Source organism: Notechis scutatus, chromosome 3 (assembly GCF_049901735.1).
Source record: "Notechis scutatus isolate UNSWTSFEM ecotype Mainland chromosome 3, rNotScu1.2, whole genome shotgun sequence".
NCBI classification, from domain to species: domain Eukaryota; kingdom Metazoa; phylum Chordata; class Lepidosauria; order Squamata; family Elapidae; genus Notechis; species Notechis scutatus.
Genome location: NC_142011.1, coordinates 182,118,674 through 182,134,568, shown reverse-complemented (window position 1 = coordinate 182,134,568; position 15,895 = coordinate 182,118,674). Strand labels below are relative to the sequence as shown.

The 15,895-nt window shown below is 37.4% G+C and overlaps 1 protein-coding gene across 1 annotated transcript in view; it reads right to left on the bottom strand.

Moving 5' to 3' along the window:
- Nucleotides 1–15,895, bottom strand: part of NECAB1 (N-terminal EF-hand calcium binding protein 1) — a 43,258-nt gene that overhangs the window by 7,649 nt on the left and 19,714 nt on the right. The window contains exons 5-8 of the mRNA XM_087961987.1: nt 14,526–14,623; nt 3,250–3,386; nt 2,341–2,453; nt 81–157 (exon numbers count right to left, since the gene is read on the bottom strand). Of these exons, the coding sequence (XP_087818113.1) occupies nt 81–157; nt 2,341–2,453; nt 3,250–3,386; nt 14,526–14,623 (425 nt within the window). The remainder of the gene's footprint in view (nt 1–80; nt 158–2,340; nt 2,454–3,249; nt 3,387–14,525; nt 14,624–15,895) is intronic.

Sequence of the window (15,895 nt, the reverse complement as noted above, 5' to 3'; positions counted from 1 at the left end):
ACCTTAAATATTGGATGAATCCTATTTCTTACAGAAGCTTCCAATAGCAAAGAGGGATGTAATGAAGTTGTCATGCACACCTTCTGTTCTAGCTTATCAATCAGCTTCTGAAGTCTGTTTATTTGGGTCATCCACTGGTTGTCCTCCTTCTGGAAACCTTTGTAAAACATAACATACCTGAATTGAAATATGATTGAAGATTGTACTTGCTTAATAAGACACACTTTTATGATATCTATGTATTGTTTCTTGGAGAGGGAGGGGAGTTTTTGTTTCACTGGACAAGTGGTGCAAGTAAAGTATAAATCCCATGTTGATTCTGTCTTGATTTAAATCTTTCTACTGCTGCTTTCTTTTGAAAATGTAGAAATCTCATTCCTCATGGATTGCTTGCACTGGATCAACCCCCGCCCCCCCAAATAAATATTAGTAAAGATAATTACACCTGCAAGTTGAACTCAAACCCTCTGAATTTTTTGGGGGCAGCCATTTCTTGGTTTGCTTTCTTCTGTTTTTTAAACTCCCCTTTGTCACCAATAATCTTGGAATTTATTATTTATGCACATACATAAACCACTTCTTATTTAAAACACTTCACAGCAGTTTAAAACTCCAAAATAGTTCCTTCTGTAAACTCTAACCAGGATAAATTTTGCTTAATTTCTGAGAGCAGCCAAGACTGGGTGTCCTGCTAAAGTGAATATTGGTGGGAAGAAAATTCCTTCAGAAAGTCAAGAAGAGGTTTGTATCAACCTGCCAATTGTTCAGAAGTGGGGAGATAAAATATATGTTCTCCACATCCAACTACAGTAAAAACAGGCCATAAAGGTAGAAATGGCATTTTCATTACAGTGGATTATCAGGATGAATATGTGGCTATTTTAAATTATTTTGTATACAATATATTTGTTTCTGAATATATTAAGATGTATATCTAAAATATTATAATTCAAATACATTGAAATATTTTAAACCCTGCAAGACATTTAGTTTAGTTTACTTTATTGTCATTGTACCTCGTACAACTAAATCAAACACCATCTTCAGTGCACATCATGACCATGACCATGAAAATAAACACAAACACACATCCTTCACCCTTCATACATTGAACAGGAAACCCCCGACATCACACCACTGCACTATACAGCAGAATTCAAAAGAGCTACTGCCCTGGGATAGAAGCTGTTTTTCAGCCTATTTGTCCTTATTTTTATTATTCTGTACTGTCTGCCAGATGGTAATAGTTCAAAAAAAGGGTGCCCAGGATGAGATAGATCTTTGAGAATGTTTTGAGCTTTCTTAAGGCAGTGGGAGCTATAAAGCTCTTCCAAAGAGGGGAGAGGGCAACCAATGATTTTCTGGGCAATCACATTAACCCTCTGGAGTGCTGTCCTATCTGCAATTGGTAAACCATACAGTATGTTAAAATGCTCTCTATGGTGCAGCGGTAGAAGGTCACCAGCAGTTTCTCATTCAGTTGTTGTTTTCTGAGAAGCCTCAGGTAGTATAATCTCTGCTGGGCCCTTTTGACCAGGGCTGCAATGTGAGCACCCCAGGTCAGGTCCTCTTTTAGGGTAACACCCAGAAACTTAAAAGTGGCCACTTGCTCCACTCGGTCTCCATTGATAAGCAAGGGCTGAATGTCTGATCTGTTCTTTCTATAATCCACTATAAGCTCCTTGGTCTTATTGGTGTTGAGGACCAAGTTGTTGTCTCCACACCACGAAAGCAACCGGTTCACCTCATCTCAGTAGGCAGACTCATCCCCCTCGGAGATAAGTCCCACCACTGTTGTATCATCTGCAAATTTAGCAATGGTATTACTAGCGTGAGTGGGAATGAAGTCATGCACATAAAGAGTATAGAGTAAGGGACTCAACACACAACCTCTTTGGTGTACCAGTGTTAAGAATAAGGGCTGAATAGGTATGATTACCTAATCTGACCCTCTGTGAGTTGCCAGACAGGAAATCCATAATCCAAAGGCAGATTGAATTAGAAAGCCCAAGGTCCAGAAGTTTAGACACCAGTCTGTGTGGAAGAATTGTGTTAAACGCTGAACTAAAATCCACAAAAAGCAGCCCTCCCACTGTTCTAGATGACTCAGAACAATGTGATTTAAAGTTAGCTGCAGATTTAAAGTTAGTTGCAGATATCTGGCAGATTTAAAGCCAGTACTGTACACAAACAACATATTAAAAATGATCAGAATATAAGAAATGATTGATTATATACATTTTTTTCAAAAATGAAATTTATTTCTTCATTTTATATGATGTCTTACTTGCATGGATTTTAAAGAATGAATAAACAATGGTAAATATTAAACAACATTACCTGGGTTCAAAAGAGGACTAACTGGAGAAAAACTATTATTTCTCTGGAGCCTTCGACCTGAACGTCTTCCTGGATGTTGTATTTTGAGAACCTCTGGCTTCTTTGGGACTTGCCTTTAGGGGAAAAAACATATAAAGCAGTTCAGTATTTAAATTATTTATATGTTGAATCTATTTGCAACCCTTTACATAGAGAAACCTTATTAAACTTGCTCACTGTTTTTGTCTGTCACAAAATTGACCCTAAATACACTGGTCATCTACATAAAAACCAGTTAGAAATAAAACCAGCAACAAAAATACAGACCTAGATAACATTATTTGTGTTTCTATACTGAGTTAACATGATTATATAAAAAGTAACAGATCCCAATATATTTATTATATTTATATCTTTATTTTTATCCAATCTTGAGTAAGGAGATCAAGATAGGATTCTCTCTTATATGTTCCCATAACAAGAGTACTGTGAGGAAGGTTGAGAATGTCTGCCTGAAGTCCTCTTGCGAGAACGAGAATCATGAAAGATCACTTTGGGAGTGACAAATTGTGGACTAGGCAATGGAACAGAAAGCTCCAAAATAGTTCCTTTTTAGTTCAAAGACAGTGGAACCAGAAAAAAGAACAGCTCATCAATGCAAGAGCTCTCTTGACATCACTACCTGGACATGGATTCATTGGGAAGGAAGAGTCTTGAAATAGAAGGAATAGTTAGGGAATAATTTATGGACCACAGCTACTTTCAAGCAATTTAACTACAAATCTCAGGGCGGGTTTTATTTTATATAAAATAAAAGTATCATTCTGTAAATTACAGTAATTGAGCAAGACATTAGTCTACAGCAGCTTTCCTAAAATAATTTCTACCATGTAAATTATTACCACTGTGACACAATAGTAAGAATCTTACTGCTCTTGTTGGGTTTGTTCTTCTGTGGTTTCCATGGCGCATTCCAGGGAATTATGTAGAGATTGTAGTTGATTCAGAGTTTCTTTTAACAAGAAGCGAGTTACAAATTGTTCCAAAGTAGAAGCTTCTTGATAATTCTAAAACAAATAGGGAAAACTAGTAAAAAGAAAAAGCTCAACATTTTTCAACTACAAGTACTTTCTCCCAAATAATAGTTCCTTACAGTCATAATTCTAAAATTAGATTTGGTATGTTCCAATTGTTATTCCAAATGGAAATTTGGGGGAAAAGTTAACAATGGTAAACCATATCTACATTCTTTCAAGAAAAAATATGTATGTTTCAAACTGATCATCAGGAGTCAGCCTTGTGGCAAGGTAAGTGGTCCTTGGAGGCTGAAAGAAGGTTAAATCAAATTAAATCATAATATGGTTAGTTTGATTTTGCTTATTGTGTTTGAATTCCTCCATTGTAGATTGTAAACCATGATTTAGGATATTATCCAATTCAAATGCTTGGGGTTTGTTCAACAAATCATGGTAAACAGCAACAGTCTATGAATGGAGATACTGTGACTCATTCAATTATGATTAAAACAAGTCAATAAGTAAAAAACTTATTAGGTACTGGACAGTATTACTTTGCATTCTTGTAACATGTATTCAAGATTTGCTTTATTTTTAGATTATTGGAAGATAAACTTTTTAGTTATTTATATTTTCACCTTGTTGAATCCATTCTCAATCAAATAACTTGCCATATATAGCACCACAAAGAAACTTTAAAAATGTTAAGGGCAAATTAACATTAGAGCATGCTTATATTCCAATGACTTTTAAAAGTAAAAAATGACCAAATGGCCAATATAAAAATCAGTATAATACAGATTTGTAATTGTTAAACCTAATTTTTAAAAAAATCTATCTACCCCTCATTTAAAAATGAAAAGAATTCAGGAACATTGATGAAAAGGTCTACTACTATAAAACCTCACCTGAATTCTCAATGAAGGATTCTTGAGAAAAGCATCTGTTCCCTTATCTTCCCCTTGAAGATGCTCAGCCTTATCCCCTTCCACCCATCCAAATGATAAGTGACTCTGCCCAATTTGTGAGATTTCCGATTAGGTAAGATAGTGAAGATTTCCATTTTCTCCAGTATAAGACTTGCTACAAATATTACGTGCAATACTTTAGCTGTGACCTTGGGGATCCTATTGGCTGCTTTTAATAGGTTACATACTGCTGCTCCTTCTGCCCTGCAATTTACTCATCAACCATAGCATTTTTGTTTTGTAAGTCAGTGGGCCAACACATGAAGAAGCCAATGTCCTAGAAGGGAGGAGCAGGACAGTGCAGGCCTTTACCACTCTACCCTTGATTTAACTATCCAACTGCCTACCCAGCACACAGATCATCTGAAGATGTTATAGGTGGTACATGTGATGAGCTAAGGCATTCTAGTAAAACAAGAATGGAAAGATACCACGGTGAAGATGAAGCCTGCCATTATTGTCCTCTATCAACTTGCCTCCTCACCCATCCCCAGCCTACATTAAGGAGAATGATTTATGGGGGTCTCACTGGCAGAAACTCCATTAATAGCCACATCCTTATTTGCCCCACAGCAAATAAGATATTAAGATAGCAACCCCTGCCAAGTCAGACTTAAGGACCGGCTATGAGGATGGAGCAAATAATGTCATGATCATAGATTGGAGGAAAATTGGTTAAATCAATGGTCCGAATATATTCTTTATGACTTCAAATGGTTTTTATATCAGCTTGTTTCAGTATGTGTTGTATAATTACAAAATCATAGCAGTACAATAATACAATTCAGTGAGTAGGGATCAAATATAAGCTATCTTGAGTTTCATAAGGAAAGCAAGGAAGAGTGTAACATTTTTGTTATTACAGATATTATATTTATTTTTTAAAAAAAATTAGGCCAGAAGTATATCTTATTTCTCTTCTGTTTTGTGGTAAAAGATTAAGCAGTTATTGAAAGCCCAGTTGTAGCTCATCTTAGAAATTGTCTATATTAATGGATAGCAGAAGGCATATTTTTTACAAATATTTATTTAGCATTCATGAACATTAATCAAGCCTATAATACCACCAGTCACAGTAGCTGTTATTTCTACAATTAAGAAATGGGAAGAAAAATCCTAAGAAATTAAATTATATGTCACTCCCTGCTTTTAAGCTGATAGCAACTGCATGAAAATATTTGTGGCTGATTTTTGAAAGTGTCAGAACTCATTTGTACAAGTAAGGCTAATTTCTGTCTTCCTCTACGTTATTTGACAAGGCTGTCTCTAATTAGATTAAGGTTGATGTTCCTGGAAAACATAATATAATTGCTAGTGGCTGTCATTCTCTTTCATTCTCTAGACATGAGGGAGAATGTTGCCAGAAACAGATAACTTTTTTCCAGTGGACGCCTACAATTATTTGCCTTAATTATACCACAGTAATTATATTTTTTGTGGCAAATGAAGAAAGACAAATGAATTATTAGGAAATCCACCTTTCCTGTATAAAATTCAATAATATAAAAGGTGTATTTACTTCCCTTAGGGATGGGTCTTTCAAAGTCTGCCAACATCACAATGTCTCCTGGGCCAAGAATTTTGCTTTGGGAATTAATGTACAAAATAGTTTCAATCATGCTGATCTATGTTGTTTTCATCTTTTTTCTTCAAAGAATAACAAAATTTTCTAAATTTCTCATGAGTTCTCCTATTTATAATTAGCTGCTAAATAGCCAGAAGTGTATAGGAATGATCTGTACTCTCAGCTCTTCATTAACTGGCATTCTTTATATGAATGGTGAATTGGCAGTGGTAGGTTGTCCCATTCCGTTTCTGCCTTCCCATACTTGTTAAATTCAAAAGGTTATCCTACAGAGTATCTATATGGGTGAAGTTTGCCTCCGCTCTATCCTTCTGGAAGAATCTGAAGACTTGGCTATACCAGTTAGCCTGGGGGCCCACTGGAAGTGGCTACGGGACTAATTAGCTGACCCCACCTCCCCCCTGCACTTTCTGCTCCTCCTCCAGATATCTTTTTAAAACTTTCATATTGTACTTCCATTGTTTATTTATTCCTCTGCTATTGTTATGTTTCCATTTTTATCATATTTTATTCCATTTTATGCCTTTAATCTGGTTCTCTGGCTATATAGTATGGCCAAGAATGCAATTTCAGAAGTTCTTCTCATTCTCCCATAAATAAGAAGAAATATTTATAGCTCTAGATTGCTTTTCACACCAGCTCTATTCTTGGGTATTTTGATAATGTTAGGCAATGTCTTACACATTGATGATTTTACCTAATTGGGTTATAAAACATCTGCAAGCAAACATATACTTTTTTTATTGGAAGAATTTCAGCTTATTAGATTTTTAAAAATTGATTATGGGTTTCTTTTTAAACAGACAATAGAATAGGCTTCTTAAAGTTGTCTCATTCTTAATATAGACTTGTGTAGGAATATTATAGCAGTCCTCTGGATTATTGCAGTTCAGATATGGCAACCTTATCTGTGGGTTGTTGATGTTGCTTGAGGAAAACAGTGGTTCATTTGTAAACACATATTCAGCATGTTCTTCAGGTTTAGACTCTAGCCCCTAGCATCTCCAGTTCAATATACAGGAAATCCTTGGCACAAAATTTATGTTGCTAAGAGAAGTGAATTTTTGCCTCATTTTATGACCTTTCCCACCATAGTTGTTAAGTGAATCATTGCATTTGTTAAATTAGTAACATGGTTGTTAAGTGAATCTGGCTTCCCTGTTGACTTTGGTTGTCAGAAGGTCATAAAAGGGGATCATATGTCCCCAGGATGCTGTAGCCATCATAAATATGAGCCAGTTGCCAAGCATCTGAATTTTGATCACATGACCATGAAGATGCTGCAACGGCATAAGTGTGAAAAACACTTATAAGTGGTTTTTTAGTGCCATGGTAACTTTGAACAGTCACTAAATGAATGGTTGTAAGTCGTGGACTGTCTATAATCCTGGGTAGTCTGATTGTGACGTTTGATTAGGAAAATCCTCTGACTGAAATCTATTGGAACCACTACTGGTCAGTATTTTCTTATGTGTGTCATTTCTTATCCACAGCGTGAGATTACCCCAGACATTTAAGTGAAAAGGCTGTACAGCACAATGATAGAGCTCAGCCTTGAGATACAGGATAGTTGGCTTCCAGGTAAAGTTCAGTGGCAAAAGAAACATGGAAGGAGCAGAGATGGCATTGTGCTGTAGATTGGTAGCCACACGGCAAATTTTAATTTGTATTAGTTCTTATTGGCAGGGCTTTTCTGCTTTGGAGCTTGTACTATGGCATCTTCCCCCCATCTGCCAGGTGGGATTGATCTCATATCTTCTGAGCTTCTGTAGGTCCCTTAAGATCTGGTTACACCAGGGGATGGATGAAACAAGTGAGGGGGGGCTCCATTATTATTAAGATTCCTATGCCTGCTACTTCTTTGTTTTTGTTTTGTGTTTATTATCTTTTATTATTTAAATGTTTAATAATTAATAATAATGGTTTTTAGGTGTTTGTTGTAGGGGATAGTTACAGAATCTTGCAAATTCGATTATGCTTCTTTTCCCTTCCCTGTTATACTCCAGTGAGTGAGTGAGGATTCATCTGAATCTCTTCTTAATACTCTCTGCCTTCTCAGGACTTGAAGGGTACTTCTGTTTTCTAACATTCTGAACCTGGGACCTTACAAGTTCTTATCTTCTGTTTAGCCAGCCTCTTGCATCTTTAAGAGAAAACCTGTGGACATTATCCATTTCTCATGAAGTTATGGGAGTGAGGGGCCTATTATATATCTTCTTTTTGTTACCCTTGTCCTTTGAAACATCTTGCCTTCCAAAACATCCCCAACTTCCTAGCCTTTAGAAAGCTATTCAAATCCTAAGTGTTCTGTAAAACATTTGGAGGGTATTGATGATTGGGATGTCTGGAAATAGACATTAGATTAATTGCTTCTTGGTATGCCTGTGTTTTGGTTAATGTTAAATGCCTTGAACTAAGTATACATCACTTTAATAATAATATAGAGCTGCTTGGAATTGGGCTGGCATATACTTTTAATAAATTATTACTGTTATTATCATTCAAATAATAAATACCAAGTATCTTGGTTTTTGCTGTTGTTAATCAGACTGTAAGAAACTGTTATAAATAGCCTCTTTCAACAACATGATTATAAAATAGATATTTTAGGAATTAATCCTAATTGTAAGAAAGTTAAGTATTGTAGCACTGCAAAGGACCTTTAAAATTGACATTTAATATACAAGTTTCTTTTATTGTTAGCTAATGGATAGGAATACCATAGGTTTAGATTGGAATACTTATGTCATAATATTGCAGCAAGATGATTAAAACCATTGGTCCTATCCAAAGATGAAAGGGACTCTATTTCAGATAATATAATATTCTGTGTCAATGCTGTTCATCATTCCTTTAATCTTTATCTAAAATGGTACCTTCCCTATAAATTGGACATATTAAGGGGACAGCATATTGGGGACATTTGCTCTGGTCTATACCTGCAAAAGATGGTGCTTCCCAGTGGATTCCTAATTTATTCTTATGCTCTTTATTTTTCCTGTATTTATTATCACAAGCAGCCTGTTCAGTAAATAGAAGTTGGTAATGTAACAACTCTGCCAGATAGAGAAAGCAACTTTGTGTAGTTGGCAGGTTTATAAGGAATAGTAGATAAAATAACCAAAACAAACAAAAGGGAGAGAAATAATGAGATGTCTCCATTATTTTGAAGGATAAAGCATTTCAATTTTAAGACACTGCTGTGGTAAAAATCTTTTCATTTCTTCTTTGATCAGGCAATTTTTAAACTGGCAGAGATGCAGGAAAAGTCTTAGACCTATTGTTAATGTAATCACAGTTCTACTTTGAATAGAAGTGACTCGTAGCAATTCCCCTCCAGGATAGAAGTAATGAGATTTATATGCTACACTTATTCCCAGTATCTTTCTTTCTTCAGACACTCTGTTACATGTACAAGGGCTTCCATGGGCCTTTGCCTCCCTTGCCTTGCATGCTGTGCTTTGTAACACAATAGCAAAGTATTAGTCAAACATGATTTTGTCAGGTATCTTTAGCTATCTGATTCCTATCTTTGAAAGTGAAAACAACACTTTAGCCACAAAAGAATGACAAGATGAAAATAAATGCTGAATGTGCCAAGGAGATGAGACTGTGGATCTTTCATTTGGGGGTTCTTGCAGGAAGGAACATCTGAAGAAAATAGAGTACAATTCAACCTGTCTTGGTGAGAGTTTTAGTCATTCGTAAGTTGCTAATAAAACTCAGTCACATGTGAGGCAACTTTGAAATGTTCTATTCAAACAAAACCTTTGAAGGGATTTGAACAAAAACAGAATACTTCAAAGTCTTCTGTTTTTCTTCAAATTTCTTCAAAGGCTTTGTTTGTTTTCAAAGAATAATAAAAAATTTAAAAATTCCTAATGCATATTTTTCATATTCAGGAAGGCATTCTATACCCATCTTGTACTGTTCTACTTCTGAGCCACTGACTTAGTTCACATATCATGACAAACAATAATTGGTTTAAAAGTGCTGGGAAGTAACATATGAACACATTGATCCAGCCTGTCAACTGCAGTCCAGACAAACTAGATATTCTGACTCGACCTTTTCTGTCATATGTGGGCTGCTACATGTAAGCAAGAAGCAGCCTCTCTCCCTCCAAAATGGCTACTGTAGTTTTGAGAGCCTGTAGGTGGAGCTCCAGGTGAAAAGGAGAAGAAAGGATAATAAATGCTGTCACAATCTCTTCCAGCCTCTGATTATTTTCAGAAAAAAAGAGAATTTCCAATAATTGAATCAGAAAGGGAATTTGATTCAAAGATACATTAATTTACTAAAGTAGTGTTCCAAACATGGCAGGTCTAAGATGGGTAGACTTGCTGGCTGAAAATTTTTGGAGTTGAGGTCCATTCATCTTAAGTTGTCAGGTTTAAAAAACACTGCTCTGGACAAATTTTTTAAAAGGGTTAAAGTTAACAATTGTGTTCTTTTTTGTGTTAATTAAGCAGTATTATCTCTTAATCTTTTTACTTTTAAATTTTAAGAAAATTAAGCATTCAGCTAGCAGTCTTCATTACTAAAATCAAGCTAGACTCCAAAATACACTGCTCAAAAAAATAAAGGGAACACAAAAATAAGACATCCTAGATCTGAATGAATGAAATATTCTTATTAAATACTTTGTTCATTACATAGTTGAATGTGCTGGCAACAAAATCACACAAAAATGATCAATGGAAATCAAATTTAGCAACCCATGGAGGTCTGGATTTGGAGTTACACTCAAAATTAAAGTGGAAAAAAACACTACAGGCTGATCCAAGTTTGATGCAATGTTCTTAAAACAAGTCAAAATGAGGCTTAATAGTGTGTGTGGCCTCCACGTGCCTGTATGACCTCCCTACAATACCTGGGCATGCTCCTGATGAGGTGGCGGATGGTCTCCTGAGGGATCTCCTCCCACACCTGGACTAAAGTATCCCCCAACTCCTGGACAGTCTGTGGTGCAATGTGGCATTGGTGGATGGAGCAAGACATGATGTCCCAGATGTGCTCAATTGGATTCAGGTCTGGGGAATGGGTGGGCCAGTCCATAGCATCAATGCTTTCGTCTTGCAGGAACTGCTGACACACTCCAGCCACATGAGGTCTAGCATTGTCGTGCATTAGGAAGAACCCAGGGCCAACAGCACCAGCATATGGTCTCACAAGGGGTCTGAGGATCTCATCTCGGTACCTAATGGCAGTCAGGCTACCTCTGGCGAGCACATGGAGGGTTGTGTGGCCCCCTAAAGAAATGCCACCCCACACCATTACTGACCCACTGCCAAACCTGTCATGCTGGAGGATGTTGCAGGCAACAGAACGTTCTCCACAGTGTCTCCAGACCCTGTCACATCTGTCACATGTGCTCAGTGTGAACCTGCTTTCATCTGTGAAGAGCACAGGGTGCCAGTGGCGAATTTGCTAATCTTGGGGTTCTCTGGCAAATGCCAAACATCCTGCACGGTGTTGGGCTGTAAGCATAACCCCCACCTGTGGATGTCGGGCCCTCATACCACCCTCATGGAGTCTGTTTCTCACCATTTGAGCAGCCACATGCACATTTGTGGCCTGCTGGAGGTCATTTTGCAGGACTCTGGCAGTGCTCCTCCTGTCCCTCCTTGCACAAAGGCAGAGGTAGCATCCTGATGCTGGGTTGTTGCCCTCCTACGGCCTCCTCCACATCTCCTGATGTACTGGCCTGTCTCCTGGTAGCGCCTCCATGCTCTGGACACTACGCTGACAGACACAGCAAACCTTCTTGCCACAGTTTGCATTGATGTGCCATCCTGGATGAGCTGCACTACCTGAGCCACTTGTGTGGGTTGTAGACTCCGTCTCATGCTACCACTAGACTGAAAGCACCGCCAGCATTCAAAAGTGACCAAGCCATCAGCCAGAAAGCATAGGAACTGAGAAGTGGTCTGTGGTCACCACCTGCAGAACCACTCCTTTATTGGGGATGTCTTGCTAACTGCCTTTGCTTTCCATCTGTTGTCTATTCCATTTGCACAACAGCATGTGAAATTGATTGTCAATCAGTGTTGCTACCTAATTGGACAGTTTGATTTCACAGAAGTGTGATTGACTTGGAGTTACATTGTGTTGTTTAAGTGCTCCCTTTTTTTTTTTTTAGCAGTGTATATGTTTTACTCTGTAAGATCAGTGGTGGGATTCAGCCAGTTCGCATCACTTTGGGAGAACCGGTTGCTACCTTTCTGAAAAGTTTGGTGAACTGGTTGGAAGAAATCATTAGGGCAAAGGACCAGTTGTTAAATTATTTGAATCCTACCACTGTGTAAGATTAGTTGATAGTTAAAGAAGTGTGGTTACTCAGAGATAAGATGCTGTGATATACTTTGAAGCAAAGTGCCCATTTGAAGCTTTTCTTGGCTTGATCCAGGGGTGGGATTCTACCAGTTCGCAACTATTCGCTAGAACCGGTTGTTAACATTCTAAGCAGTTCGGAGAACCGGTTGTTAGAAGAAATTACTGGCCTAATCCTGTAAGGAAGGGAGGAAGGAAACATTCTGGTGTTGCTTACAGAAACTGCCTCTCCATTAACCCTTATTACATTCTTGGCAGGACTAACTTCCTGTCTCAGGAACGTCTCTGGAGTTTTCTTTCCCTCTTTTGCTGGTACTTTGCTTGTGTGGAGTGACCATTCAAAGTTACAATGGCACTGAAAAAAGTGACTTATGACCATTTTTCACACTTACGACTGTTGTAGCATCCCCCACAGTCATGAGAGGCCAGGCGAGGAGATGTGTGCCTCGATGTGAGTGATATTGAGTTGGCCACACCCAGCAAATAACATGACCACCAAGCCATGTCCATCCAGTCACATGACCACCAAGCCACGCCCACCACCTAAGCCATGCCCACAGAGCCGGTTGTTAAAATTTTTGAATCCCACCCCTGGCTTGATCCATACGTTTGAGGAATCAGATGCTTTCAAACCATGGGATAATCTTTGTGGGGAGAGATTATAAAGGTTTATTTGGAGAAATTGAAAGAGTTGATTAGCTACATACCTAGTTTGATACTGCATTCATAAATCTCAGTGAACCATAATTTGCTTAAATGTAGTTGGCTAAGTCCCAGTTGCTAGATTCAAACAAAGCACTCGCCAAAATTGCTTCCCCTGTTACAGTTTAGCAAGTGCATTAGCAGCTTAAGACCCAGTGACCCAGGCCAGAGTAAGGCAGGTTTAGCTTTTTCAGTGTCCAGTCATGTTAGTCATGGCTCTGTGGGATTTTAAATTAAGTTTGCTCATTTCTGTCTTTTGTGCTGAAAATTAATTTAACAACCCACTTTCTTAATCCGATCAATTGTTCTTATACAAAATATGTAGTAACTTGAGGTAGTGAAGGAACCGTGGGATATAATAATCTAATCAATAAATATTTATTTAACCTGCTGAAATACTGAGATAGCTCAACTTCGTACTTTTTTCCCCTCGGGTCCTGCTCTACCTAGTTACTGTGGATACTAAAATGGAAGTTTTATTCCATGGCTTAATTGAGCTCTTTTTAAGTAAATATGTCGATCAAGAGACAATACTGACTGGGGTTATACTCCAACATCTCTTGATGCCAGGATGGATAAAACTGTTTGAGAGACTTCAGTTTCCCATCTAACAGCATTGTCATTTTTTCCTGATCCGACTGTACGTAGCCCAGCACAGCATGATCTTTCTCTCAAGGCGCAGATTTGAATTAATGAGTTCAGTCTCAGATGAGAGTGTCTGGATAAGTGCTTTGTCCACCTTGCCTTGCAAGAAGCTTGTGATGACATGAGCAAAGGAAACCAATGTTACATTGCTAAAAAAGATTATCCACCCCAATATAGCTCATTATAGACTTATTGATTAGCTGTGACTCCATGATTCCGTTTTTTTTTTTTTTTACTATATTAGGAACTGAGCCTGAGTCATTTTTCATGAAAAGCATTATTCTTTCACTAAAGTAAGTGGGATATTGGATACCTTCCTAAAGTTGTTGTTCAGAAAGCAGCATTTTTTATACTGCTTATATTTCATAAATAATAACTTCCATGTTCCTTCCCCATACCTTTTCAAATGAAACCTGAGAACCTAGTAGGCCCTTCTAATATTGTTGGACCACCTTATATTCTTATCTGTCAATTTGATATACTGGTGGGCTAGGACTGTATGCAGTTATCATGTCGATAAACATTTTCCATCTGTGCTAAGCGCCCCATTCAAATTAGACTTTAGGATTTGAAGTGATAAAAAAATGAGAATTCATTTATTTCAAGGCAGTAAAATAGTGTACATCTCTTTACATATTAATCTCAATATTATTTAGTATTTTGAGTTTCCATGCACCACTGGCTACAGTTAAGAAGAAACAGTGGGGGAAAATACACTGGTATAGTATGTAGTAGAGAGGATGGGTGTATGTGTCAATTTAACTGTCTATGCCCAGGCCCTACAAATATTTCAAACAAGCTTGAAAGAGCTGATGGAACTGGGATTGATGATCACTTTGTCCTCCATCTAAGCAAATATAGCATTTTTTTTTCTCACAGAGAAAAATCCTTATATATTTAAGCAATACAAGCCCCCATTACATCAGACAGTTTGAAAAATAACACAAGGGACCTTACTTTCTTTGTAGCATCCATTGCCTTCAGTATTGCTACATTGAGATCTTCCAAAGCAGATAGGACGCTTTCATAAGCTCCCAGGTGCTGGGAAAAATATTCTGAAATAAATAGAAATACAAAATCAAAAAATGGAAAGATTGAAAAATCAAAATGGAGAGAGAGGGGGAGGGAGGGAGGGAGGGAGGGAAGGAGAGAGCGGACCATAAGCTGGGTCACCCAAATCCTTTAGGAGAGTAGTTTATTAATTTATTAATACTGGGTAAAAGTGGTAAATCCCTCTGCATGTACGTTGTTCTGGTTTTATTTTAGCAGTAGCAGAAGAAAGAAGGAAGAAGAGGAACATGCAGAGAAAGAAAATGTCAAAGTGTAGTTTATGAAAGATGGGGTTTATATGCTTGCTTCAGAAATTATAATAAAGGTTAATTAGGGAAATCAGGGTGAAATATCTTTCCAAAAAGATTTTTATATTAAAAAAAAATGAACGAGATATTTAATATAACAATGCATATTGCCTATGTAAACAGATACAGGCATATTCCTGTCCCCAACCAACACAATTCTAAAGTCATCACATGCATCCCAAGGAAAATTTATCCACTACTGCATTAAAGAACTAAGGGGACATCATACCCACTACTCCTTACTCAACATTGAAATATTTGTGAAGTATTCTATTTATTCTCCTGCAAGCTTTACTTTCATCATAGTTCATCTTTATTGCCTTATCTTCATACATAATATTCCAGCCACCTTATCATATGTTTTCTCTTAATGAAGAACTGTACAATAAACTTTCTCACAGTCATATGTTGTTCAATGATCTGCTGAAGAGTAAAATTTTGATCTGAAGACCCCCTAAAATAAAATCAGGGATGTGATTCTACCGGTTCTATCTGGTTCTATAGAACCCCTTGTTAACTTTCTAAGCAGTTCGGAGAAGGGGTAGTTAGAAGCAATCTCCTTTTGTTTTTTTCCACCCTTATTACATTCTTGGCAGACAGCCTAGACTTACTGTCTCTGGAGCTTTTGGGGCTTGGCTTTCTTAAAGGGGAAGGGTTGTTTTAAGATTTTTACACTGCTGTTGGGAGGAAATAACTTCCCTGGACAATCAGCACTTTGAAGAAATAATTGAATAATGAAGCAAAGCTTTTAGTGACAAGGAATCAAGATGAGTAACATTCAGCAAGGGTTCTTGGCTAGCTAGAAAGATTGACATTCAAATGTGGGTTTATATACTCTTTCTGAGTTTTGGTCTAAAACTGTTTTTTGGTGAAGGTTAATTCTGTGCTTGGTGACGTTTAATCCTGTGTTTATTGATGGGATAATTTTCACTATTCAGCTTCAACAAGCAACAGCTACTGTTATGATGT